At 37.6% G+C, this 26,053-nt stretch overlaps 1 protein-coding gene across 5 annotated transcripts in view; it reads right to left on the bottom strand.

Annotated features, from left to right (window-relative positions):
- TBC1D32 (TBC1 domain family member 32) overlaps positions 1 to 26,053 on the bottom strand; it is a 95,843-nt gene that overhangs the window by 69,181 nt on the left and 609 nt on the right. For all 5 annotated transcript variants that reach the window (XR_013540643.1, XR_013540644.1, XM_020794087.3 and 2 more), the window contains exons 2-16: positions 22,450 to 22,604; positions 19,641 to 19,802; positions 15,917 to 16,094; positions 13,917 to 13,988; positions 11,775 to 11,900; positions 9,783 to 9,861; positions 9,595 to 9,698; positions 9,434 to 9,495; positions 8,497 to 8,641; positions 7,833 to 7,892; positions 7,334 to 7,433; positions 6,844 to 6,981; positions 5,708 to 5,797; positions 5,271 to 5,413; positions 1,695 to 1,825 (exon numbers count right to left, since the gene is read on the bottom strand). Coding sequence is in view for 3 of the 5 variants with exons in the window: in XM_020794087.3 (XP_020649746.3) it covers positions 1,695 to 1,825; positions 5,271 to 5,413; positions 5,708 to 5,797; positions 6,844 to 6,981; positions 7,334 to 7,433; positions 7,833 to 7,892; positions 8,497 to 8,641; positions 9,434 to 9,495; positions 9,595 to 9,698; positions 9,783 to 9,861; positions 11,775 to 11,900; positions 13,917 to 13,988; positions 15,917 to 16,094; positions 19,641 to 19,802; positions 22,450 to 22,604 (1,745 nt within the window). In the remaining 2 variants the exon portion in view is untranslated. The remainder of the gene's footprint in view (positions 1 to 1,694; positions 1,826 to 5,270; positions 5,414 to 5,707; positions 5,798 to 6,843; positions 6,982 to 7,333; positions 7,434 to 7,832; positions 7,893 to 8,496; positions 8,642 to 9,433; positions 9,496 to 9,594; positions 9,699 to 9,782; positions 9,862 to 11,774; positions 11,901 to 13,916; positions 13,989 to 15,916; positions 16,095 to 19,640; positions 19,803 to 22,449; positions 22,605 to 26,053) is intronic.

The following is a 26,053-nucleotide window of genomic DNA, read 5'->3' as shown; positions in this document are numbered from 1 at the left end:
TCAATGAGTAACTGAAATGCTAATGCATCTTCCGCTCACGTGCACTAAACTAAAACAAGTTAAAGACAATATCTATAGAATCTTCTCATGACAGCAAAAACATCACAAGAAAAATCCTCTCATCCTTCCCCTCCCAAATAGACCATTCATAAGCAAGGCTCTTCCTCAACAAGGACAACAACAACAAAAAGTAGCAGCAAGGAAAGTCCAAACTGGATGGCTCACATCAAATTTAAATTAAATTTCCATAGGTACAAATTGCAACCCCCCTGTAAAATCTTTCCAAAATGGGCTTAGGAAGGTGTTATTTTGGCTTAATCATCATTGCATCTAGACCAACACCATTCCTGAAAACCAGCAATGGCTGCTCTTTGTTAAGAACCAATTAATGGTACATTTCCTTAGCAAGTTACAGTGGTGCCTCACACAACGAGGGCCTCACACACTGATAAATTCACACAACGATGGCTTTTTCTGAAAAATTTGCTGCCTCACACAACGATGTTTCCTATGGGGAATTTTCACACAATGATGTCTCTTTTCACTCATTTAAAAGTGCCTTAAACTGTTTGAAACCTGTTTTAAATGCTTGGCATCGATAGTCCAGCTTGTGAAACGTATGCAAACTTAATTTGGTGTTGTTCTGAGGCGTCGTTAATTTTTGGTGAATTTTTTTATTCTCCATTGAAAGCCATTGGACAGACCAAATTAAGTTTGCATAGGTTTCAGGAGGTGGGCTAATGATTGCAAGCATTTAAAACAGGTTTCAACAGTTTAAGACACTTTTACAGGAGCGAAAAGGGACTTCGCAAACCCATTCAAATGCATTGAGTCGGCTTCAATGCATTTCAATTGGGGAACCGCGTTTCCCTCAACGATGTTTCCTATGCCGATTTTCACTTAAGGACGGCAATCCGTTCCAATTGGAACGGATTAACCGGTTTTCAATGCATTCCTATGGGAAATGGTGTTTCACAGAACGATGTTTTCACAGAACTTTTTTTTTGAACCAATTAACATCGTTGTGCGAGGCACCACTGTATTTCAACGTTTGTTTTCAAACCCTGTACAATGTGTTAACCCAATTAGTATAGGGGAATATATTCCTTAACTCACACCCCATAAGACATTTCTGTTTTTCTTGGTAAAGAATTTGGCTTGTCCTTTCCTCTAGAATTCTACATTTGGCCTACATATGGCACTTAAAACACTGCAGAGAATCAAGAGTCTCTGTTAGTGCATGAACATATATAATGATGGCAGAATCTGAATACTGGTAATCCATCCATGTCAGTTTTCAGATATTAAACCACAGGTCTGTCCCATAGTTCAAAAAATTTAAGTGCAAAAAACAAAGATAACACATTGTTATATACAGATTTAGCTAATATGTGCATTTTTGTTTGCAAGTTGTTGAGTGCTTATTTGCATTTTTGAGCCCAGAATTGTCACAGAGATCAGCCAACAGAGCAGCCAGAAAAAAATAACTGTGCTCTGATTCACGTATTAGCCTGGAGAAAGGAAATTTTATCAGTTCACCAGAAAATGCAGACTAAACAAAATTATTCATCATTCCGACTTGCAAGCTACTCTTACTTCACAAGTTAGTCATTACAGCACCTCTTAGGCATATACAGGAGCAATTACTGAAAAGAGTGATAACTATCATTATTGCTTAAAATGTGTTTACATACCTAGTACCCCCCTTGAGAGGGGACTTTTCTTCTCCATGAAGAAGAAGTGAAAGGCCATCATCTACAGCAGCAATCCTGGCCAAAATATCAGCTATATGTATTAAAGTAGTCTCTGGACAATTCAGATGCACCTGCATGCATGTAATTTAAATATTTATTTATTTACAAGATTTTTTTTAGCCCCGCCATTACCAGTGGTCTCTGAGCATCGTACAATATTAGAACTTTAAAAACATTTAAAATAGGCAATATTATAATGATATCCCATATTAAAAACAATCATTAAAACATTAATATTAATACATCCTGATGCTCATATGGCCAGCTAAAGAATACTATTTAATTAAAATCCAGGCTAAACAGAAAGGTCTTTGCCTGGTGCCAAAAAGCCAAAAGTGTTGGAGACAGGTGAATCTCTATAGGGAAGGTGTTCCAAAGTTGGGGGGCAACAGCAGAGAAGGCCTTACTTCAACATGCCATCCCCCTCACCTCTTTCAGGGATGGCACCTTCAGAAGGGCCTCCTGGCCTGATCTTAGAGGACGGGCAGGCTCATACGGAATAAGGTAATCAGGTCCTAAGCTGTTTAGGGCTTTATATGTCAAAGTAAGGACTCTGAATTGGGCCCAAGCAGCAACCGGCAGCCAGTGTACATTTTTCAGAACCGGCGTGATGAGTCTGTGCGGCGGCACCACTTACCAGCCGCGCAGCCCAGTTCTCTGCCAGTGGCAGTTGCCGGACCGTCTTCAACGGCTGCCCCACATGTAGCGTATTGCAGTAGTCCAGTCTGGTTGTTATTGTTACATGTGTGACTGTTGCCAGGCTCCGCTCATCCAGATAAGGGCGAAGTTGATATATTCTCCGCAGCTGTAAGAAGGCACCGCTGGACACTGAGTCCACCTGGGCTTCCAAGGTCAGACTCGGGTCAAGGAGCACCCCCAAGCTGCGGACCCTGCCCTTTAGGGGGAGTGTAGCCCCGTCTAACGCAGGGAAATAGCCCTGTAGCCTATCTGGCGGAGCACCTACCAGCAGCACTTCTGAGCTGTCTGGATTGAGCCTCAGTTTATATATATTTTAGAAATAGATGGTGTGCAGAGCCTCCATCTATAAGTTCTGTAGAATAAAAGGCAAATCAAGCCTAAATTTCGAATTCTTATATTATAAGCTGTACTCTCAATAAAGCTGTGTACCTTTTACTGAGACATTTCTCAAGCAGTTTTACTGTTCCAATTAGCTAAGTCAAGCTGACATGTAACTAAACAGAGAGCATGGAAATGGTTTCTGTTTCGGACTGTAACTCTCAGAATCTCTTCACCAGATTACGGGAGCTGTAGTCACAAAAATAACTTTTCAATGCTCTATCTAAATATTGTTTTAAGAATTACAGTGGTGCCCTGCTTGACGATGATAATCTGTTCCAGGAAAATCGCTGTTAAGCGAAATCGTCGTCGAGTGAAAAAAACCCATTGGAATGCATTGAAAACCGGTTAATGAGTTCCAATGGGGAAAATATCTCATTGTCCAGCGAAGATCCTCCATAGGGGAAGCAATTTTCGATCGCTGTCTTGCAAACAATCGGTCCGGAAAACAGCGGGGAACCATTTTGCGAACTGCCAATCAGCTGTTTTTAATTGTCGTCCAGCAAAAAAACGGTTCCCGAAGCAGGGACCGAATCAACGTAAAGCGAAAAACCCCATAGAAATATCGTATTGCGATCACTATAGCAATTGCAAAGAAGTCATCGTAAAGCGATTTCAGCGTCTAACGGGGTCGTCGTCAAACGGGACACCACTGTACTCTATGTATTCAATGAAAAACACATAGCAGAGTAACTCCAACACTCTTAATAATACAAAAACTTGTCCTTTTGGGTACATTCTGACTTTTGGCAACACTTTTCAGGGTTTTCTGTGTAAAGGGCACCCACTTTAGAAGTGGTTTACCATTCCCTTCTTCTAGGGCTGCTCTAGGACTTAACTGGGGTGAGGTTCCATAGGCTGACTGTTCCTCAACTGGCACTGTGGAGAACTGAACACCCAAACTCTGGCTACCCAGTCAAGTACCCAACTCACTGATGTATGCAGCTAGCTAGCAAAACCTCTTAGGGATACAAACATATTTCCTCCACACAAATGAAAAATTGAAATAGATTTGGTCTGAAGAAGCAGACTTGTTCACAGTAAAATATAGCAATTTTAGGGCTTTATATGTCAGAAAGACATATCTTCGCATTGCATACATAATTATACAACTGTGTCTACAAGTGCCACAACATTTTCATCTTTTTTTTTAAGTTTTGTTTTGTTTTTGCCTGAAACAGAGGAGACTGTTTTATAAGACATACATAAGGACCACACTTTTCTTTTTTTAAAATTGTCTCTTTAAACGCTTTCTCTTTCGAGCTTTTTTCAGAATCTTTTTTTAAGTTTCTTTAAACCTTTCTTCTACGCAAGTCCCCTTAAGATTTCAAGTTCTATATTTAATATCACCTCTTGCAAATTCACTGAAATTCAGCCTAGTGTGCAATGTACTGCATCTGGTACAGCTAAAGATGGGCAGGCCAACCCAAAACGGGGAAAACATAGCTTTTTTTCTGTTTTATTTTTCCAAAGCCATTTTTTTCCTGGAAAAACTGAAAAGAAAATGAAGTGTGGAATAAGTTCTTTTACAATGATAAATAATGTGTCTATGACATAGTATTCAAACTATATTATTATTATTATTATTATTATTATTATTATTATTATTATTATTATTATTATTATTATTATTATTATTATTATTATTATTATTATTATTATTATTATTAACAACAACAACAACAACAACAACAACAACAACAACAACAACAACAACAACAACAACAACAACAACAACAATAATAATAATAATAATAATAATTGTATTTATACCCCGCCTATCTAGTCATTTCGACCACCCTAGGCGCCTATATAACATAAAGACCTTAATGAAAGAAATACATAAAATCTCAGAGAGTTCTCTGCTGTACAGCCCAGAACAGAATTCTATGAAGCAGACATATAGACAGTTGTAGGGAGCTGTAGTTAGCCCAAATTAATTCAAGACATGTCCTTCTCTGCACCTTTGGGGAAGGGGAACTTCCCAGCTTAACCTGCATATGTAGTCTGTTGCTCACTTGCTATGAAGCTTACTGGATTTATTTCCTGTATCTGGTGATGGCACTTTCATCCCTAAATGATAAATCCTATACTGACACACCTCTGAGCTAGCCCCACCACACTATGTTTCAGTTCAGCAATCCAAGCACAGAAGCAGGCTTCCTTAGCCTTTGATAGATTGGAAGCCTCAGATATAAGCAAAAAAGGATATGGAGCCAAAACAAAGTGCACCCAACTGAATTCCTGCATGTATCTGGAGAGGAATTCATGCTTCTATCAGTCTTGTAGATTAGAATGCACATCCTTATTCACTCAGTGTTAACAGACTATTAGCCATATGAAAGGATTTTCAGTGTCTCCAACTGCAACTGGTTTATTGCTACCATATTTCTCTGCACTAAAAGTTATTTATGCTTATTTAGAGGAAATACAACAAACCTCTGCTCCATTTAGTAAACAATGGACTGGCTGAAGAAGAGCTTCTATCACGGTATTAGTATACAGACATTCAGCAGCACATTCTTTTCGATCACAAAGAATTCTAAGCACATCAGTAACAAGGCCAGCTGGAGAAGAATTGGCTGACAAATTTAAAAAGAAATTGTTTTAAAAACAGTAGTGAGAAACTGTATAATAAATACAGCTAGGGAAATTACGGTATATAAAGGAACTAAAGTTATTTCTTTTCCCTTATCATCCTGAACTTCAAATCCCAGACAGATGTCAAGAACCATTCTATCTTCGCATTGCATACATAATTATACAACTGTGTCTACAGACACAGAGGAAATGAATAAACATGAAAGGAGAGAATTGTTTCTTCACAAAGTGAGGTGATTAAGAAATAACAGAGGAAATATAAAGGGCAATGTTACCTGAATGCACAGTCAGTGTCTTTGGGCAATTTGGAGAACAATAGATAAGACGGGTAAACATTATGACAAGGTCTGTCAGAGACATCAAATCTATGAAAATCAGAATGGGGAACAATACTTAAAAATATGTGCTATTTATAATCTAATTAACAACAATGCATGAACAATATTTTACATACCAATTAAAATTAAATGGATACAGCTTGTCTTGTTTTTCCAACAGCTTCACAAAATGAAGGTATTATTTTAACCATAATTAGGTAATTACCTGTGTAGAGCAATTCCAGAAGCGCCAAAAAAGTTTGTCAGTGGGATATTTTTACTCCTGGAAATATTTTAATCAGAAGGTTGTTTTATTTTGTTCTTGCAATAGCCGCTGGCATGAAGAACAAATGAAGAAGTCTGAGATAAACTTAAAATCTTGCTATGGCTCCATGGATCTTCACAGCCATAAACTGGCCCATTTCAAACAGAATACTAAACCACAGTTTAGCAGCTTGTGCTTGAGCCTCAGGCTTACATTCATTGCTTATGTTTCAACACATCCATGAAGTGACTGGGTGGTTTAAACTAAGCAGTGTTTTATTACACCTGAAATGGGATCTGATTAACCCCACCTTCCTTCCCCACCACTCTTTCCACAAGCATATCAGAAAAAGCAATATAAACAGAAAACTGATAGCGCAAGCAGCATGCATTAACTCTCCCTTCGACAGTGGCTCACCCACTTCTCCCCTTCCACATGCAGGAACTGCCTGGAGAGCACCGCACAGGGCATTTGAGGCCTGTTGATCAACCTGAATTTCCATTTATTCTCTGGGACATGACTTCATTTGTGAAACCTTTCTGTGTTCTCAAGGAAAAAGGCAACCCAAGGTTAACAGCACCATAGAGATGCATGTACCTTACCACACATAACAAAAAGCCGCTTGGACTGTTTGTTCAGTAAGCTTTCCTACAAATCTTCACCCTTTTTCCATTTCCTGTGGAATAGCTAGCCCTCCACTGAGAGTGTTCTCCTGCCTTCCAAGACCACTGGTATTCCAAGAGAGGCATGCAAAACAACCTCTCCTGGAACGGAAAAGAAAGCAGGTCTAATATAAAATAAATTCTCATTTGTTTCAGTATAGCCTTACCTTTTTTGTTTTTCAGCAGAATAGGAAAGAGTTTTCTGCCTTGTTTATATATCAACAATCTGCCTAAGAGGCTCAGGGAATGAACAAAACATATATACTGCAGGTCTTTTCCGGTGTACAAATTCTTCTGCTCATTACCTTGAAAGATAAGATAATCTATGAAAGAAACTTATTCCTTCTTCCTTTGCTTCATACATAAAAGTTGAAACAATTACTACTACGAAATGGAGAATAATGTATTATTAACCAAACTGCAGAGGCAGATAAATGGAACTCTCAATAAAGACTAGGTTTGTCATTTCAAAGCAGAAAGCCCACAAAGAGAAACCGTTTGAAAACTGATTTAGGAATTCTGAGTAAGGCCACATTCATACCATTTGTCAGACATAAATATTCTGGTCACTGCTATAAATTTTTATTACAGTGCCAGCAATTACGATTTTTTTTTCACAGAAACATACATTATGCAGGACACAGAAATATTATTTACCATTATGTAATGTGGAGAAAGAATGAAAGTGGCCTCTTCCATCAACTGCTGATTCACAAGCTTCCAAATAGGAGGCACACTGCTCAACAGATGCAATTATCTAAGAATGAAATATCAAAACCTTATCAATATACAAAGCAAATGCCTGAAACTCCCCAAATGCTTTAGAATAAAAAAAAAAAACACGGTCCACTTTACTGGGCTTTGAAGCCGAGGTAGATTTGTCTCATTGAAGTAAATTCTATATTGAAAGAAAGGTATACACACAATAATGTGAAACACTGGGCAAAATCCTGTTGATGCAGTTACATTGTTTTATCTTCCGTACTGAAAAAATAAATGACCCTTAAACCTAAGAATTCCATAACCACTGTATTCAATTGCCTCAAAGCATACACCTCCAAACAGCCATGTGAAATGAAGGAAATATAATGATAAAAACCATATTTTGGTCTTCTAAAAATTCACTGCCAACCTGAATCTGAAATCCACAACTTACCAACGATCTGTATTTCTTTTCAAGCAACCTTAGCACCACTGTTCTGCTGTAATAAGCATGCTAAAATGACATAAACAAAACACAGCTCAATTTAACACTTGGCTTTATTTAATATAATATCACACTTCTTGAATTCTTTAATTATTACAATGAGTGCTAAAATAAAACAATATACTCAAATATTAGCACATACTGTCCGAAAAATCTGGACAGCACTATTTTTCTTTTGTATGTTCCTGCCTGCTGTATTTTCCTGTCTATTTCTTCTTGGAACTAAAACCAATTCTACCTACACTCTACTAAAACCACTGTACTGCATCCCTTCATCAACAGCAGGTTTCTCACCTTGCTGAAAGTTTCCATTGCCAGACAAGTCCGCTTTTTGTTCAATTGTGGAAAGTTTCAAAATAACTGAACCTCTTAATGTGTTACCACAGCATGATGGCCCACTAGCAATGGGTTGCTTTGCCTCTTCAACAATCTCCGATATGAGAATGTATTGAGGGATAAAGCAAAACCCAACAATATTTCATACAACTGCTTAGAAACTGTAACTCTTGTCCTGATTCTACATTGTAAACAGATGCTCACAGGATTATTAGCAAATTAATTTTAAAGACTAAAAGAGTGAGATACAATAAGACAGACATTCATACTCTCTTACCATCCATTTTTTAAACCATACAGCTTTGAGATCAACAAGAGCCAAGTAATATACTGGACCCAAAAATTCTGAAGAAACAGTGTGGCTTAATTCATGTTTGACTGACAGAAGTGATAGAGTACTTTCCATTATTTCTTCCATGTATCTAAATAGGTTATAAAGGAAAAGGTATTAAATAAGAATACAAGGTTATTGAAGTCATTCACATTAAAAATTTTCTCAGATAAGAAATTATAATGCAGGGGGGCAGAACAAATGCATTTTAGATGCTTCCTAACTTATTATCGATAATGCATCTTTAAAGGCTCAGAAAGTATACATACATTTTTTCTGTATACAATTAATGGAAAGTCACCTTTGAAAGTGAATTAAATGTATGATATGTAAAACTGCAATATTGGGAATATATTTATTGAGGAGTCAGTAGACTGTGGAATTAAATATTAAGAGCAGTGAGGAACTGCAGTTTATGCTTAAATATAGGCAAATGAGATCAAAGTTAAAGGTGACTATGAGGTGACTATGAGTCTCAGTACAATTTTTATAAAAAAACACACACACACTCACACACAAATAACCCAAGTGGACTTAGTCTTACACACAGGATTACTGTCTAAACCAAAACAAAAGCCAGGAAACATCAGGGCCCTCTGTACAAACCTCATAAGCAGAGAATTGCTGGAACAAATTAAATTTTCTATAAGAAAACTAGGGGTTCTGAGGTAAGTAATCATATTCCCCTTGCATTTACCCATACCTCAATCTATCTTGTGAAAGTCTCCACAAAGTCAGGAACAAATAAACTTACTACACCAACAAATAAATTGCACACTGTACTGTAGTATTTAGTTTAAGATAGTAGTAGTTAGTATTAAGAATTCCACACATGGAAGTTGTAAATGAAAAAAGAAAGGATGATTGCAAAACCATGACATACTTTTCTGGGTGACGAATCCAAAAAGATGGGACTTCCCTCTGGTACTCATTTAGCAAACGTATCTGTAAATAAACAAGTAACAGTTGCTTCACTCCTAAAAAATCTAGTGGAAAATAGCTTACATTAGAAAAGAAGTACAGTACAGGAAAATTGATCTGTACCTTTTTAAGCAAATGTATCACATTTGGGCTACTTATGTCAACACCCATTGACATGGTAGGAATATGATGATCCTCAGAAAGAAAGAACAGCTCTAGGTATTTTGCTGTAAAGTGGAAAACACTGGCAGTTAATTCAACAGCAAAATAAAATGGTGGTCTACTTTGGAAGGAAACTTTAATGAACATACCTAAACTCACATAGAGTTCTTTTGTCATATTCAGTGAAGAGGAAGAAAATGTCTTGGCATAGAATTTCAGAACTTTGTCCTGCAAAAGTAATAATTAAAGCTGAATTGTTAAGTCAGCATGCACTTATCTGCAAGATGCCAAGTCTGCCCAGGTTGGGAGCCATGTTATGCACAACACCAAAGACAAATCACACATATATCGCACATTTCCACCAAGAAGCTCATGGTGGGATATATGGTTCTGCCTTTTGTCTCTCTAACAACCCTGTGCAGGAAGTTAGGCTGTCCTCGCAACTGCTTTGAAAGTGAGATGCGTTGCCATATGAACTTCGTGGCCAACAGGTGATTTTTAAGCTTATCTTTCCAGTTAAAATCTGAAACTAGCTACTATACAACATGGGCCTTTGCAGCTCCATTAACAGACACCAGAGTATTACAGCATCTACATTTTCACTAAAAGTTTTCACTATTAGCAGTTACCTCTTTCCTTTTATCACTGGTGCAGTGCTTGTTAGAAAAGAGATTAAATCAATAGGGTTTGGCTTCAGGCATTCAGGAATATTTAAGGATGTGTTTTGTTTTGTTTAATTTTCTGGACCATGGATAGCACAATTCTCCATTGTGAGAATTCTACCTACCTTGCAGACATCTGAGAAACATCTCAATGTGATGAACTTAGAAGAAAGGCCTAAGTGCTGTGGCTTGGCTAAGTCGAGTTCCATCCAATTGCCTTGCTCAAAAAGAAAGTTTCCAGATAGCACCAGGGCAGGAGGAACAGGATACTTCACCTAACTCAGTCTCAAGGCCTTTCTCTGAGGTGCATCATACTGAGGCGTTTCTCAGGAGCTCACAAAATACAAAGAACTTTCAGAATAGGTAATTATAGTATTTGTGGTCCAAAAACTTCAAGAATCTGATCCCTAGTAATATTCTGCAGCTTGAATACTACAGCTACCTGCTTCACATGGAATGAAAAATTCCACACCAGACCGGCATATTCACCTATGGAGTAGTATAGGGCCAAAGTTATAGTTCTAGTATTTGCAGTTGTGTCCCACAACTAACTCCTGAAGACTTTCAAATAACATTGTTCCTTGTGGAGACCCTTTTCTTGGTATTTTGGCAGTTTTTCTTATCTGTCGGCATAATGTCCAAAGTAACATACGGATATTTAGGAGCAAAACAATGTTGTAATACAGCCATTCTCAACCTTTTCTTGGCCACAGTCATAAACACAGTATGAAAGAAATACAGGCATAACAAACCTTATAAGGTGGTGAGTGAAGAACTATATCCAGTCAGTGGCCCCCTTCAAATGTGCCAGGGGCCTGCATATGGCCCTCATTCAGAATGAATTTTCCAAGATCACTGCTTCTTTCTCAGGAGAAAGACACATATTTGAATCTTAGGTTTAGTTTTAGTTGTCTTCTGTCATAATATGCACCAATTTCCTCTAATGTGCCCATTATGTGATGTTCTATCATATGAAAACTGTCAGCAACTCAGCAGCAAGTAAAAATCAGCATAAATAAAATTTCTGGTGCCTTGGGAAAGTGGTTGCTCATTGGTATAGAATTTAAACAAAATAAAATCACTACACTGCCCTGGGGTAGGCCAGCACCAACATATGGTCAGAATGATTACTGACCCTCCAGGCAAGTAGTGGTGAAGGTTGTAGTCCAAAATATCTGATATGCACCAAGTCGGGAGGGTTCATTTTCACCCTTTCAATGAACATTGCTTTATTTATCCACTTTATGTTCCTCAAGGAAAATGTAAGTCAACATATAGTTTGTTTTTTAAAATAGTGCTACAGGGGATCAGGAGTCACAAAACTGCATGGCTCTGCTTCTTTTCAAATCCTTTGGAGTCACTCTGAACTAATTACTTCTGATAACCATGTGATACTTTTGCATGTGTTGAATGCATATATTGCATAACATGATATTCAAGTAATATAACAGCAATAGTAAAAGCCAATAATTTCCTTACACTAAAACTGGAATCTGGATCTGACAGTGCTGTTGCAAGGTGCTTACGTAAATTAGTCCAGTTCTCACAGCTTAATATATCAGATGGAGGTGCAGAACACAACATTTGTATGGCTTCTTGGCGCACCTACAACATCAAAGGTGAGATGTGAGAGTCAAAACTATTATTCAAAAAAGTCCTGCTTGTTTATAGAAAAGGAAGGTCATCAACCTCTACTCAAACAAACAACTTACTGTTGTTTATTTGTCTCTCCCACCCACTTGATACACAATTCTTACTTCAATATTTCTTTCCACTTCTCTCCTACGCAAGAGTCTACTTAGTACCGTTCTCCATTTGCCTGTGCTCCGCTTCTATCTTTCTGCAGCAGTAGTACAGAAAAGAGTTTATCTATGTCTGCTGGCAATGTTTATTTCTCTTCCCTTCCTATATACTCTTTTTCCTCCTGCAAATGGCAAGGCTTCATGATGACCAGCTCAATACAATATAGAAATGGTCTCCAGCAAAAGGGAATAATGTACACACTGGGGCTTGTTAGGGACTCCATTTGCACCACATTTGTTTGCATCCACTGAAAATCTGCTAATGAAGATCAATGAACTCAGTAAGAATAAAGGGCCACAGCAGTAGTAAAGTACATTTTCCATACAAGACATCTCAAACTGAATCACCAGAAGTGGTGTAACCCAGAATCCAAGCAGGAATTGTTTAATTAGCAGAAGCCGTACTGTGAAGCCACTCAATTCTAATGCAATGGCTCTAATGTATTAATATAATAATTACACCCTGTCAAGTTAACTCCAACTTTCCATGGTTTTACAAAGTACTGAGAAGTAGGCTTGCTTTCTGGAGGACATTCTGGCACCTTGTAGTTTGACCAAGGCCAAACAGGCTGGCTCCTCTCCTACAAGCACAGTGGAGAATCAACTCCCGATTAGAGATGCGCACAAACTGCAGATTTAGCGGTTCGTGCCAGTTCATCCTTGGGAGAAACTGTTGTTCCCAGCCTCACCTCTTTCAGCAAGGACCCACTCAGTGGGTGGGCACCTGCCAAAGGTGGCGGAGCTCGGAAGTGCTGAACACCTGTTCATCCCAAAATGGAACTGGCACAACCACCAAACTGGCAGTTAACGCCCATCTCTACTCCATATCTCTGGCTCCACAGGTGCTCCTAATCAATGAGTTAGCCAGCCACTTGGATTCTGGGCTATGCTGCTAAAGGTGACATTATTTCTCCTGAACTGAAATAAATTACAGAAGAGAACATTGGCCATTATCTCTCACAATCATCAATATAAAGTGACCAAAGGAAACACAAGCCTTATATAAAGGCAGAGATCTCAAACTAGTAAATTACACTTCAGTATTTCTACCCTAATCTGTTTCTAAACTAGGAAATTATAGTTCTCACTACCCAGAAATCAAGATCATTTTATTTTTAAAATATTAAAATAATTTTAAAACATAAAAAATGCATTCTAAACAAGACAAAAACACTTTGGTGTTTAAACTCTTGGTTCTCAAACTGAAGCACCAGCTGTAGGTTATGAAGAAATTCCAGAGGGACCATGAGAACTGAGATATTAATTATCTTTCACATTAAATGCATTTCATTTCTGAAGTTTCTTAAAGTAATTTATATTTTTATTAATTCTTTTGACAGTAAAAACTGCTTATTTTTAATCTGAACTGTGCCAATTTTAATTTGAAATAATGTTTGCTATATTTCTGTTTATTTTTAGTTTAGTTTAATTTTAAATAAAAAACTAAAACGTTTGTTAAAAGGGGTTGGTTGGTGGCAAGTAACAGGTACCAAGGCATTAGGGTTTCTCCAAACCAATGGGTGACATCCAACTTTAAAAAATCTAGGAACCACTGATTTAAACCAATAACATCTGATCTAATTTTTTTTCTTTAGCTCCTTCTAGCCTGCTGATGTGTGCTGTTTTAAAATTAATATTTGTTTCTAAAATGTTTTTGAAATATTTTTGCTATTTTTGCCATAATGATCTAAAATGCCTTTCGAGATGAGAATAGTCCTATAAGGGTGGAGTTTCCTCTATTAATATGGGCTTAAATTGTGCCAGAACAAAAATAAGAAGGTATTAGTTTTATCTGAAACATCTTGCCTTTTAGACTCACCTCCTTGGATTGTGCAGGATCAAGCCTTTCTACAAGCAACTGCAACTGTTCTTGGTTCATGAATGTATAACTCTGCAATACATTGCAAAAGCTCATTAAATAGATCATATAAAAACAAAGGTTTAATGGCTATGGTAATTAGCCAATAGTGATACTTAAATTATTTTCAGTGTTTCACATTATGTTGCTGAAATACCAAAAACTATATTTTAAATTATTATATCTACATACTGTATGTTTCTTATGTGCTGTCAAGTTAGAACCAACTTATGGCAATTTTAATAAGATTTTCTATGAAAGTAAAAGTGCTCTTACAAATTTCACCCCCTCACCCCCCATTACTTTCCATGACCAAGAGGGGATATAACCCCAGGTTTCCTGAGTCCTAGTCCAGCACTCTATCGAATACATCATGTTGTGTATCATGCCTCTTAGTACTAATCCCCCCAAAATATATGAAAGAAGTTTAAATGCATATTAAAATGTTCAGATTGTATTGTTAACCAACCGAATACAAAAGTATTGAAATGAAGCACAATATTTAAACGTAATGACTATCAAAACTCTAGGCAGATCTTCCCTTCATTTCAGTAGAGAGGGATTAGTCCTGTATATCCAGGAAAAGTTTGTGAAGAGACTTTCTCTTGACTAAGCTGAAAGAAAAACCTTCCTTTTGTGTAAAGAAACAAAAAACAAAGTAATGTTGCATCTTTAAGACTAAGGAATATATATCAAGGGTGGACATTTGTGGATTTCTCCTGCAAAAACAGGAAAATTCTAGGTACCTCAGAGTTATACCCTATGATTAAGAGTACAACTCTGAGGACAGGACATTTTGGAGATCATCATTCATTGAATCCCTGTAAACTGGAGGTGATTTGACAGCATGTAACAACAGAGTTACACACAAAATAGGCTACCAGCTAAATGCAGTTTGGGTCTCTAGCCCTTGATCTAAATGGAACAGGTTTTATTTACTGATTTTGTCATTACAATTTGAAGAAAATACAGCTCAAGTCTAGCACAATAAGAGCAACAGACATATCAAACTGCTTTCACAGAAATCATCTAGGGCACTCAATTACCTTCAATGTAAATGCATTTAGGTATGATAGCTATTTTTCTGGCCTATCTGTGGAAACAGGAGGTAGGGTGGGAAAGGTTATAATGCCAGCTAAGATGGTCACATAATAATTCTAATCTTCTCACCCCCATCTGCCCATTTCCTCAATTTCATTATTTTAGCAGATTCTGTAACAACTGGTGCCTTGTTCCTGAAACCATTTTCACTGCAATCCCTTCCTCACAAAGCTTCAAGACATACTTGCACATGCGTTTTGGACACAGTTCAATACAACTGACTTCAAGCCCTTGAACAACTGAGCTTTGCAAAACTGTCTGATACATGCAACGCCTGATAAAGGATGTTTTATTGTGTGTTTTCTTCTTCTCTCTTTTGACCTTTGAGACAACAGCTGTGTCCAGGAGATGGGCAACACAACTGTCAAAGGCACTGTACCATTGCAATACAGCAAAAAGACAAGGGAACACTAGGGAACGCAAGAAGAAGAGGAGTGAATATACAAGCAGAAGGCCAGCTATGTATCCAAAGTAAAGCAGATGATGGCCAGCCAGTCAATGAAATATTATCTTCAAGACTCACAGAGATGTAAACAGTCTTCCACATCCATACATATGCTTTATAGCAGTGGTTCTTAACCTTTGTTACTCAGATGCTTTTGAACTGCAACTCCCAGAAAGCCCAGTCAGCACAGCAGGTGGTGAAGGCTTCTGGGAGTTGCAGTCCAAAACTCCTGAGTAACCCCAAGGTTAAGAACCAGTGCTTTATAGTACAAGTTATTTATTTATTTATTTATTTATTTATTTATTTATTTATTTATTTATTAGATTTTTATCCTGCCCTTCTAGACTATATCTACTCAGGGCGGCTCACAATAAAATTATTCATAAAACAATTAAAACCATGAATTATTTCATACCTGATTAAAAGAAGAATCACTATCAGAACAATTATCTGTATAGTAACTGCTGTGTTGTTCTGTTTTCACTTTTCTCTGCATCTCTTTGTAGCGCATCTGATCTTCTTCAAATTTATTAATCAAGGATTCAACCACAACCATCATGACACTCTTCAGAGAATTCATCATTTCTCTATACCTTCAGAATCAAAGAAATGATTAAAAATAAAACCTAAAATTCATGAGCTGTATTATGCACAAGCTGATATTTAAGCATATTGACCTCAAACATAGATTTTATTTGTTTCTTTGTTTTTCCTTCTTTGGAAATCCAGTTAAGTTGATTTAGACATGCTTGCAACATTTTTTTTCTCACCTGTTTCCAGATTGTACTATGAAGTATATGTATGTACATGATCATACAAACACTCTTGTATTATCTTCTCAAAGTACATGATGCTTTTGAGAAGAAAAAAGGCTTCGAAAAGCTGCCCACCATCACCTTACAGAATCTCTGACAATGTTTTGCTGAATTTTAATAAGCAATTGCTGGCCCACAGGCATGAATTCTGGCTTAACAAGAAGTCTCTGTATTTTCTAATAAATCCTTTCATGTGCAAAGAACCTCATATAGTTGACTCAAAACAGACATGTAACTCCTAAATGTAAATAAATGGCTTATTAGGAATACAGCAGCTCAGAGATTAATTTATAAAAGCAATTAAATACTGATTAAGTAGCAAAGTTGTTCACAATGACATTTTTTATTTCCTCCTGCAGAACAAGGCCATCCACATATAACTGAGATTACTTTTAAGATGCTTCTAAGATTGATCTCACCATTTAAAGGTTCACTGAAATTTCCTATAAGGGAAATTTCCTTTAGTCCTTGGAACCTCTGTATTCATCTCATATGTTTCCATATGAGGTTATATGTTTAATCATATGAAAAACAATCCATTTTCCCAATTATGTTTTATTTATTACAAACTTACAGTTACTCTAACAGAAATAATTCAGTTTTCAGTTTTTTGAACGTTTTCCTTAGGCTTCGTAACATTATCAAACAATACAATTTTATAACTCTGCTATTCTTGCTAAATACTGCTCACAAAGTATAAACTCTAATCCAAAATCAATTCAGCATAGGGTGCACTAATCACTACCATACTCACAACAGCCTCACCAATTACTGTAGTGTCAAGGTCAGATTTATTGTCACATCCCCATGGCACTGCCTCTGGCATTACTCCAAATAGAGCACATGTCACATAGCAGAAGGTTTTGTTTTTTTAAACTAACACACCTAAAGAGCTCTAGGCAGCCATTCTCAATCTTTTTTTGGCCATGGCCATAAACACAATATTAAAGAAGTATACGCCGAATCAGGATTGTATAAGTCACATAATGAACCTTATAAGGTGGTGGAAGAATTATTTCCAGTCCATGGCTTCCTTCAAATGTATCAGGTCCCATCAGGGGAACATATGGCCCCTGCTGAGAATGGCTGCTTTAGAGCAATCCCTTCTCAAATCCCTTTTCAAATTAACAGAATATGCAAAACTAAACAAATAAAATCTATTACCTCCTTGATTCAGCATAATAAAGTCTTTTGCGGAATGCTGCTTAAAATATTAGTTAAAATCCTGTTATTTAACATAGCAAATTGGAGCAGTGGGGCAATGGGGAATTAGAAAAAAATTACTTCATAAACTCTATTGATTCAAAAGGGCCAACTCTAACTGCTATTTACTATGCTAAGCAACAGAACCCAGACAAGACGGAGGTCTTGAGGGTGGGTGGCCCTTCCATTAGCGGTATAGGTGACTCCCTTTCTTTTGGGAGGACAACCCTTACCGCAAAGAGCGAGGTCCGCAGCTTGGGGATACATCTGGACCCAGCGGTTTCCATGGAAACCCAGGTGGCATCTGTGGTCCATTCCGCCTATTTTCATCGATGGTGGATTGCCCAGCTGCGACCATATCTTGATGGGGAGGCTCTCACTGACTCTAGTCCATGCACTCGTAATATCGTATTGTAATACACTCTATGTGGGGCTGCCTTTGAGGTTGATGCGGAAACTTCAGATGGTCCAGAATGCGGCAGCCAGGCTTCTTAGTGGGGTGAGAAAATATCAACATATCTCCCCAACTCTGGCTGCCTTGCACTGGTCGCCCATCCATTTCCACATTGACTTCAAAGTGCTAATGATTGCTTACAAAGCCCTAAACGGTTTGGGACCTCAATATTTGGCAGATTGTTTTCTCCCACCTAGATCTACCCGAATCATCCAATATAGCCAGCAGGGAAGGCTGAGGGGCCTGACGCTGAGGGAGGCCGGGAAGGAAAAAACAAGAAACCGGGTCTTCTCGGTGGTGTCCCCTCAGCTGTGGAACACCCTCCCAACTGAAATTCGGCTGGCACCCTCGCTGGATGTATTCAAAAGCCAGTTAAAAACTTGACTATTCAAGCAGGCCTTCCTTCCAGTCAATTAAGTGATTTCAATTTTTTCTTTTTCTCTTTTCTCCTTGAGTCATGCCACCTTGGTATTGTGTTGTTTGGAACTAATTGTTATAATTGTATTTTGATGATTTTATACATCTCATACTGTTGTGTTTTTATCCATGTAAGCCAACTCGAGTAGACATTGTGTAGAGGGGCAGGATAAAAATCAATCAATCAATCAATCAATCAATCAATCAATCAATCAATCAATCAAACAAACAAAAAACAAACAAAAAAACAAATAAATAAATAAGAATTTTGGCCACTATTTTTAAAAGCCTATTATGAAACAAGTAAATAAAAAATAAAGCAACAAAAGGGAAAAGCTGCCATTTGGGGGGATTTAGTAGTCTGATTTTTCTAAGATACAGTGGTGCCTCGCAAGATGAAAGTAATTCATTCCGCGAGTAGTGCCATTTTGCAAAATTTTCATCTTGCAAAAAGCAATTTCCCATAGGAATGCACTGCAATGCATTCCTATGGGAAACCTCGCAAGATTAATGAATTATTTTCATCTTGCAAGGCATTGGCCTTGCGGGGGGGAAATTGTCTTGCGAAGCATGGCCATAGAAGAAGCCGTCTTGCGAGTCACCAAAAGCATCGCAAAACACTTTCGTCTTGTGAGTTTTTCATCCGGCAAGGTGTTTGTCTTGTGAAGCACCACTATATTTTGTAAAATATTATGATGTGTACTAACTTTTGAACTTTTTGGTCTTATATAGTAGTAAGGAATACCTACTGAAATCCAGCAAAATTAGTTTTGAGAAGGACATAATTCTTTTGCAATACCTCTGACTTATCTAAATTTTATAGACTTGCAGCTGCAATCTTACACATCTACTTTACATTAAGCTTCCCTGAATACAGTGGGACTTTCCCCCACAGTAAAAAGCAGGGATAGGATTGCACTGTGTAACAACAAATCTAATGAACAAAGAGTATGCAATTTTACTAACAGTAGTTAGCACTCTTGTTTGGTAATTAATTATTAAGGAAAAATCAACATCTCCAAGTTGGACTAAGAAAAATTATATAAGTTTCCAATGTTACACCTGAAACTGTTTTCTTCAAATGTTTAAAGTCAAATGTAAACAGATAAGCAGCAAGGCATCACTGTTAAGACTGACAAGATTTCAGAAGGAGTGTTTCAGGTACTAACATTCATAAGAAGGAACACACAGTTAAGAAAGACATTCTCTTCAGAAAATGTCATTTTATATGGATTTGTACATTTACTTACTCTTTTGATTCTCGTGTCTTTTTGGTAACATGCTGCACAAGTGTGTCATAGCCAGATACTTCACCCTGATTTTGTGCAGAAGTACATTTCTCTGTTTCTTCTTCTATCACGGAGCCCAAGGTGTTACTTATATATTGCCTAAGATACTTCACAAATTCATAACTGTAACAAACAATTAATTGAATTTGTTACACCACGGTATTTCAAATTGTTTTTAATATTACATAAACTGTATTTCATCACACTACTGTCAGGATGTTCAATGAATTTTGGAAAGGTATGATACGAAGTTATCAGAAAAGTTTTACAGCAGATTTTCACAGGCAAAGAGAACTTAATAAAATAAAATAATTTTATTTATAAACCATCTTTCTTCTGAAGGAGGGACCCAGAGGAGCTTCCATTTAATGCAATCAAGTTAACTAGAGGTGCAATCAGGCAGGCATTTAACCCACTACAGTGGTGCCTCAATTTACAAACCTAATCCGTATTGGAAGGGTGTTCCTAAGTCAAAATGTTCGTAGGTCGAAGCACCATTTCCCATAGGAATGCATTAAAACTGATTAATCCGTTCCAGCTGAAGGAAAAAATCACCAAAAAATAAAAACACAGCAAGCCCGGTTGGAAGGTGATCTGTTGCTAAGGTCTAAGAAGAGGAAAAAGCCTCCAGAAACAAACACCAAAGCCACCTCCGTTGTTGAGGTTTAAGAAGAAGAAAAACTCCATAAACAAAAAGTAAAGCCACTAACAACACAGCACAGACACATACCCACCCCAGCCAAAACCCACCCAGAACAGTTTTTAAAAAGGAGAAAACAGCAGCTTACCTCCCTGCACACACACACACACTCCAAATAAGGGGGCTCTCCCAAGCCTCCCACGACGACACACTCTCGAACTGCCAAAAGTGAAAGAGCTACAGTACAAAGCAGTCTCATCACCACCTACAGTTAGAAATCTGAATTGCGGGCCTTTTTTCTGTTCATAAGTGGAAGCTCCGTTCGCAAGTCGAAGCAAAATGTTGAGACCGGAGCTGTTCGTAAGCTGAAATGTTCATAAGTAGGGATGTTCGTAAGTCGAGGCACCACTGTATATGGTTCACTTTGGGGATGGGTTGGTTCACTCCTTTTTGCAGAGATCACAAAACAAAATCACTGGGGTAAACCAGCCTGCCACCAGAGTATTTCTACCCTTTGGAATAAACTTCCTACAGAGGTTTACCAAGTGCCATACCTATATTTTTAGAAAGCTAATTGAGACAGAATAATAGTGTAAATAGTGACATGAGATGCTCAAATGAGTTTTAAATTGTGTATTTCTATTTAAAGACAGATTCAGTATTTTAGCTAGTGACAAGGTTTATTGTATTCTATTGTATTTGCTGCATGATTTTATTTTATGTTGTGAACCACCTAGAGAGTTATGGGGCTGGGTACAGAAGTAGAAATAATACACAAATACACTTTCTGGGTTCCTATCAGGGACTTCTACATCTTTGGTGCAGGAAAAATTGCTGTTTTGGTGTTTTAGCTCGTTTCCAGCACATACAAATCAAAGCAAGCTTGCGGCTGTCAAGGCTCCTTCCACCGTTAATTCTCCATATTGTGAAGCGGCCTAAAAAGACAGTCACTGTCTTTTCGGTAAAGTATACGCTTATTTTGCTCATGGAGAAGCAGAACAAGTGATTTTGTTTTACACTCTATTAAAAATTGTAAAAAAATGGAAACTTCTTTTCAGAAGCAGGAGGAGACAGGATGGAGCAACAAGGGGCTTTTTCCTTTCTTTATTTTTCAAGCTGTCTTAAAGATTGGATTGAGAACCAACATGCAGCCAAATCCACCATTTTCAAATCCAGACCACTCCTATGAGCTCATGTGGATAAAACCTAGGTATTTAATTCCTATGTAAAATTAATAAAATGTATGCCTTTCTATCAACTAAACTTTTTGAATGTCTTTCATAAACTAAAAGAACATTGCATTCTGTATAATGCAATTAGTCATGTTGTAATATAACACAGAACTGTGATATGGAAGGAGAGAGGAAAATTTAAAGACACCTTTTGCTATATTTCACAAACAAGTTTGCAAGATTACTATAATGCCTCAGTGCTTGCCTGTATCATGCTATCCTGCATGACACAATCAATAATTGCTTCTATCTGAGTGGCTTGTCAGAATCATTCCTCACATTACGCTATGATGTACAAGTGAAGATAAGTGAACAGAAAAGGATTGTTATAGATTGTTATTTATTTTATCCTTCATATCTATGAAATTGTAACAGTTCATTTTTAAATAAACTGATATTATGAGTACTAGCAATGTGTTGAAGGGGAAGGAATCAAACACAATTTTTTTACTAATTCTAGATTGTATACAGTTATTTATATGTATGGTTTAATTACTGTATGTGGTATCACCAAATTGCTTTAGAATATATATTATGCTATTCTGGAGTTTGAGGATTGTACGTTTTACAACACAGAACACAGACAGAGTTCTAACTGCTGTCATCTGAAGATGCCAGCCAGAGAGACTGGTGAAACATTAGGAAGAAAAACCTTCGGAACATGGCCAAACAACCCCAAAAAACATGCACCAACCATTAGATCCTGACCATGAAAGCCTTTGAGAATACATTGTAAGTTTTAATCTTATAAACTGTTCAATGTAGAGCTTTCGCTAATGGTACAGTATATAAACTGAATAAATGAACAAACAAATAAATATAGAGCTCAGTTTCCATTACAGACTTGTAATCACTACTAAATTCCTTCAATGTCCACAAAGTAAAGATTTTAAATTACTTGTGAAAATTTTCGTCTGTTTCCTCCAAATGCAACAGAATCTCTTCTGCACACTCAACAGATGGTGCCCCTGTGATTTTCTCTTTTACGCTTTGCAGTAACTGTCTGAGCATAGACTGCAAAAGAGCTTCATCTTCACTCGTAAACTGAGACATCTGCAGAAAGAAGCATAAGAATAACACATAAAAATATAATACTGTGCACTTCCACAATCCAGTTTACTATCTGCTAAATATTTCATGGATTTGCACAGATAAGAGAACAGTATGAATAAAATCCTGTGTATTATGAGAAACAAGCTGGATTGTTTGATTGTAATTCTAAACCAGAATGTCCTATCGTTAACAGCTCTGCTCAGATCTTGCAAACCAACATCTCATGTCAGATTGTTCTCTTCCTACACCCTCCCCTTCCTAGCAATATTGTCTTTTGCTTTAAGTTCTGCTCAGATATTGCAAACTAACAGCTGTAGATTCATTTATTGAGTCAAGCAATCTCATATTAGGTCTTTCTCTTTTCATGCTGCCCCCAATCACACTACGTTGCCCAACAATATTGTCTTTTCTGGTCAGTTCTGTATTCTCATTATATGTGCAAGGTAGGATAGCCTCAATCTACACATTTTTGCTCTAGTGAGAGTGTAGGCTTGACTCTTACTTACTTATCTTTCTGGTGGTCCATGAAACACCACATTTCAAATCAATTTTTACACACACACACACACACACACTGTCCATCTTTTACATAGTGAAAGCCTTGGTTTCACCTTGATTTCAAATGACAATCTTGGCTAACTTCCAGCTCTCTCTTCTTATTGTTATTTCAAAAGACAAGGAGACGTCTCTTGGAGAACATGCAAACAATATGTTTGTAGAGCAAGGGTTCAAAAGTTAGAAGACAGCTTTTGAGTCTGCATTCTGAGAAGCAGACAGAGAAACATTTATTTACTTGAGAGGCTAAAATATGTGTATGTGTCTCTGTTGTATGTGTAGCACTCACTCACATTTTTTCCTTTACCATTTTATTAAATCCAAAAAAGCCCTTCAAAATATTTTGGCACAGAGGAACTACAGCCACATGCTGGCTGTGCTTAGTTCTTCCCTTCCCCAGTAACCATATTACAATCATCTGATCATGTTCTGGAACTCTCTATCACTGGGTAATTCTACAAGGGAAGTTGCTCTTGGAATCTGTATGTAATGTATATACACTGAAAACTTCAATTTTAAAAAGCCAAAAAAATATCAATTCTTCAAAAAAAAATCTCCAGTTTATGAAATGGCTCAATATTGCTGCACAAAGTCATACTCACATTACCAGCTGGAAAAAGCATGCCAAGCTTCATATAGCAAAAGGCAACCTGAATGTTGATAACACCAATATCAGCAGTAAAGATGGTCTATATGATACCTTCCTGTGCTCGTTACCATTCATAAACAGACACTAGGCAGGGGAAATCCCAGAACCCTACTCCTCCTTCTGTCAGTTAACTTCTCATCCAGCCACAAAGCAATTGTCAGGGCTGTTTTTCAATTAAGTGGGTTAATAAAAATTAGTAGCACAACTTCCAGACATGTCAGAGTGGGGCACTTAAGTTTCATAAAGGCTAAGTGATTTCTCAAAACTATAAGGGTTTAGGCCTTGGTATCATGTTCAAATACAGCATATACACAAATATACCCTCCTATTTCCTCAATTCTCAGCACACAGCACTCCTTAAAAGCTTTTACAGAGTTTGGAGCAAAGAGAATGGGACTTAGCTTAGTAACCCTCTCAGTAGGAACAGGATTGCTACAAGATTCTAACTTTGATTTTATGCTACAATTATTAGCTAGAGAGCTAGTAACATTCTTGCCAGTTTATAACTTTCAAAGCCTCAGTTCTTTTCATTGTCCTCTTTTAACAGCAACAGTGCATCTTACACCTAACGTAGTTTAAGAGGGCTGTCATGAGTATGGCTATCTTTATTAATAGAGCATATAAGCTATTGTTCTGAGCTGACAGCTTTGGTTTCCGAGTAAAGGAAAACTAGGGTTTTAGGAGTCCTCAATGCCATGGGCCATCTTCAGTCTTAAGAATATAAAACCAGTAAGGGTTTAGGAAAGAATAGGATCAGAAACAGCAACAGACTTGTTGCATACACAGATAAAAAGAAGTGGCAGGAGTTACAAAGTCAATTGTGCTTTTGGACCTGACAGAAGCAATATGTGAGGTGCATATTTTTTTCAAAATCAGAAGACCTGCTGCCTGCTAGGTCATGTTATTTATATCCAAAGGGTTGTAACTGCATATTTGTAAGTAAAACAAATATTACAAGGATGACATAAGTTTCCAGTGCTCTCTCAATCCAAAGAAAATAAACTTTCCACAAACTTTAGAAAGTGCTTCAAAGGCGCCCAAAGTCTATCTATTTCTGTGTTTATTATATATATATATTTTAAGTCCATTTGCCTGTACCAACTTTATCTGCAATCCTCGTAATAAACCTGAGCAAGAACAAGACAAATGCTGGTTTGATTGTAGAAGGCAAATCCATGCTACAACACTCACAGTGAAACCATGAACTTCTCTGAGTAGGGTAATATTAATGCCTACAGTCAACAGATAATTAATATCGCTGACACAGCTCACACATTATTTGTTGGAGCATCTTTCCCCAAAGTAATCTGCCCGACCCATAAGGTCATATCAGGCAAGGCTCCTCTGGACTGTCAACCCAAGGGAAAGCCCATAAATCATCTACAAGAGGCAGGGCGGTAGCTCCAACCTTGTGGAACCAGTTTCCAGAGGAGCTTCACCTAACCCCCTCCCTGTTGATATTTAGGAGGCAAATAAAAACACAGCTCTTCAGAGATACTTTCCACACTGACCCTAGCTGACCACCCATTTCTCTTTTTTGTCTACTTTGGTTTCTGTATGATGAGTCTGGGCTAACTCCCTTTAATGGTGACTTCCAAATTGCTTTTAAAGTTTTTATCATAATTTCTGGCTTTATATTATACTTATTGTAAACTGCCCAGAGTAGTGCCTTGGCACCAATGGGAGCAATATATAAAAATGAAAAAATGAATAAGGAAATCATGCAAACTCTGGCTTAATAAACCTGGATATGCACAAGTAGCATGAGTGAACAAACCAGGATTCATCACTTAAATATAGCCTGCTACGACACAGCAAACTGAAGATGAGTGGCTGCAAAGATGCCAGAAGATGTGGGTAGTGGAGGAATGGCTGTTGTGGGTTTTTCGGGCTTCGAGAATACAGTGGAGGAATGCTTTCTCTGAAGCTATCCTTTCCCGAGGAGGGCACTAAAATCCTTTATCTGTTTTCGGCTAGTACTGGTTGGTAGCTAGACAAAATAATACCTCATCATCTGTATCAGTTGCATAGCTTGCACGGACTTGATGCAACTGTTCCAGGGGGCACATCCGGATTTCTGAAAAGCACCGAGCCGCGAGATAATGCTATAGCCAGAAACAACCACAACACAGGACACCATCCCAAGGCGTGGCAGGCAAAAAGCTGCTGCCTTGCCCCGTCCTTTGGAGGCGGGAGTTCGAGGGAGGGGGAGAGGAGGCCAAAAACGAAATGTGGTTTTTTTATT

This window comes from Pogona vitticeps, chromosome 1 (assembly GCF_051106095.1).
Source record: "Pogona vitticeps strain Pit_001003342236 chromosome 1, PviZW2.1, whole genome shotgun sequence".
NCBI classification, from domain to species: domain Eukaryota; kingdom Metazoa; phylum Chordata; class Lepidosauria; order Squamata; family Agamidae; genus Pogona; species Pogona vitticeps.
Note: the sequence above shows the minus strand (reverse complement) of the source record. Positions and strands in the feature narration are given on the sequence as shown.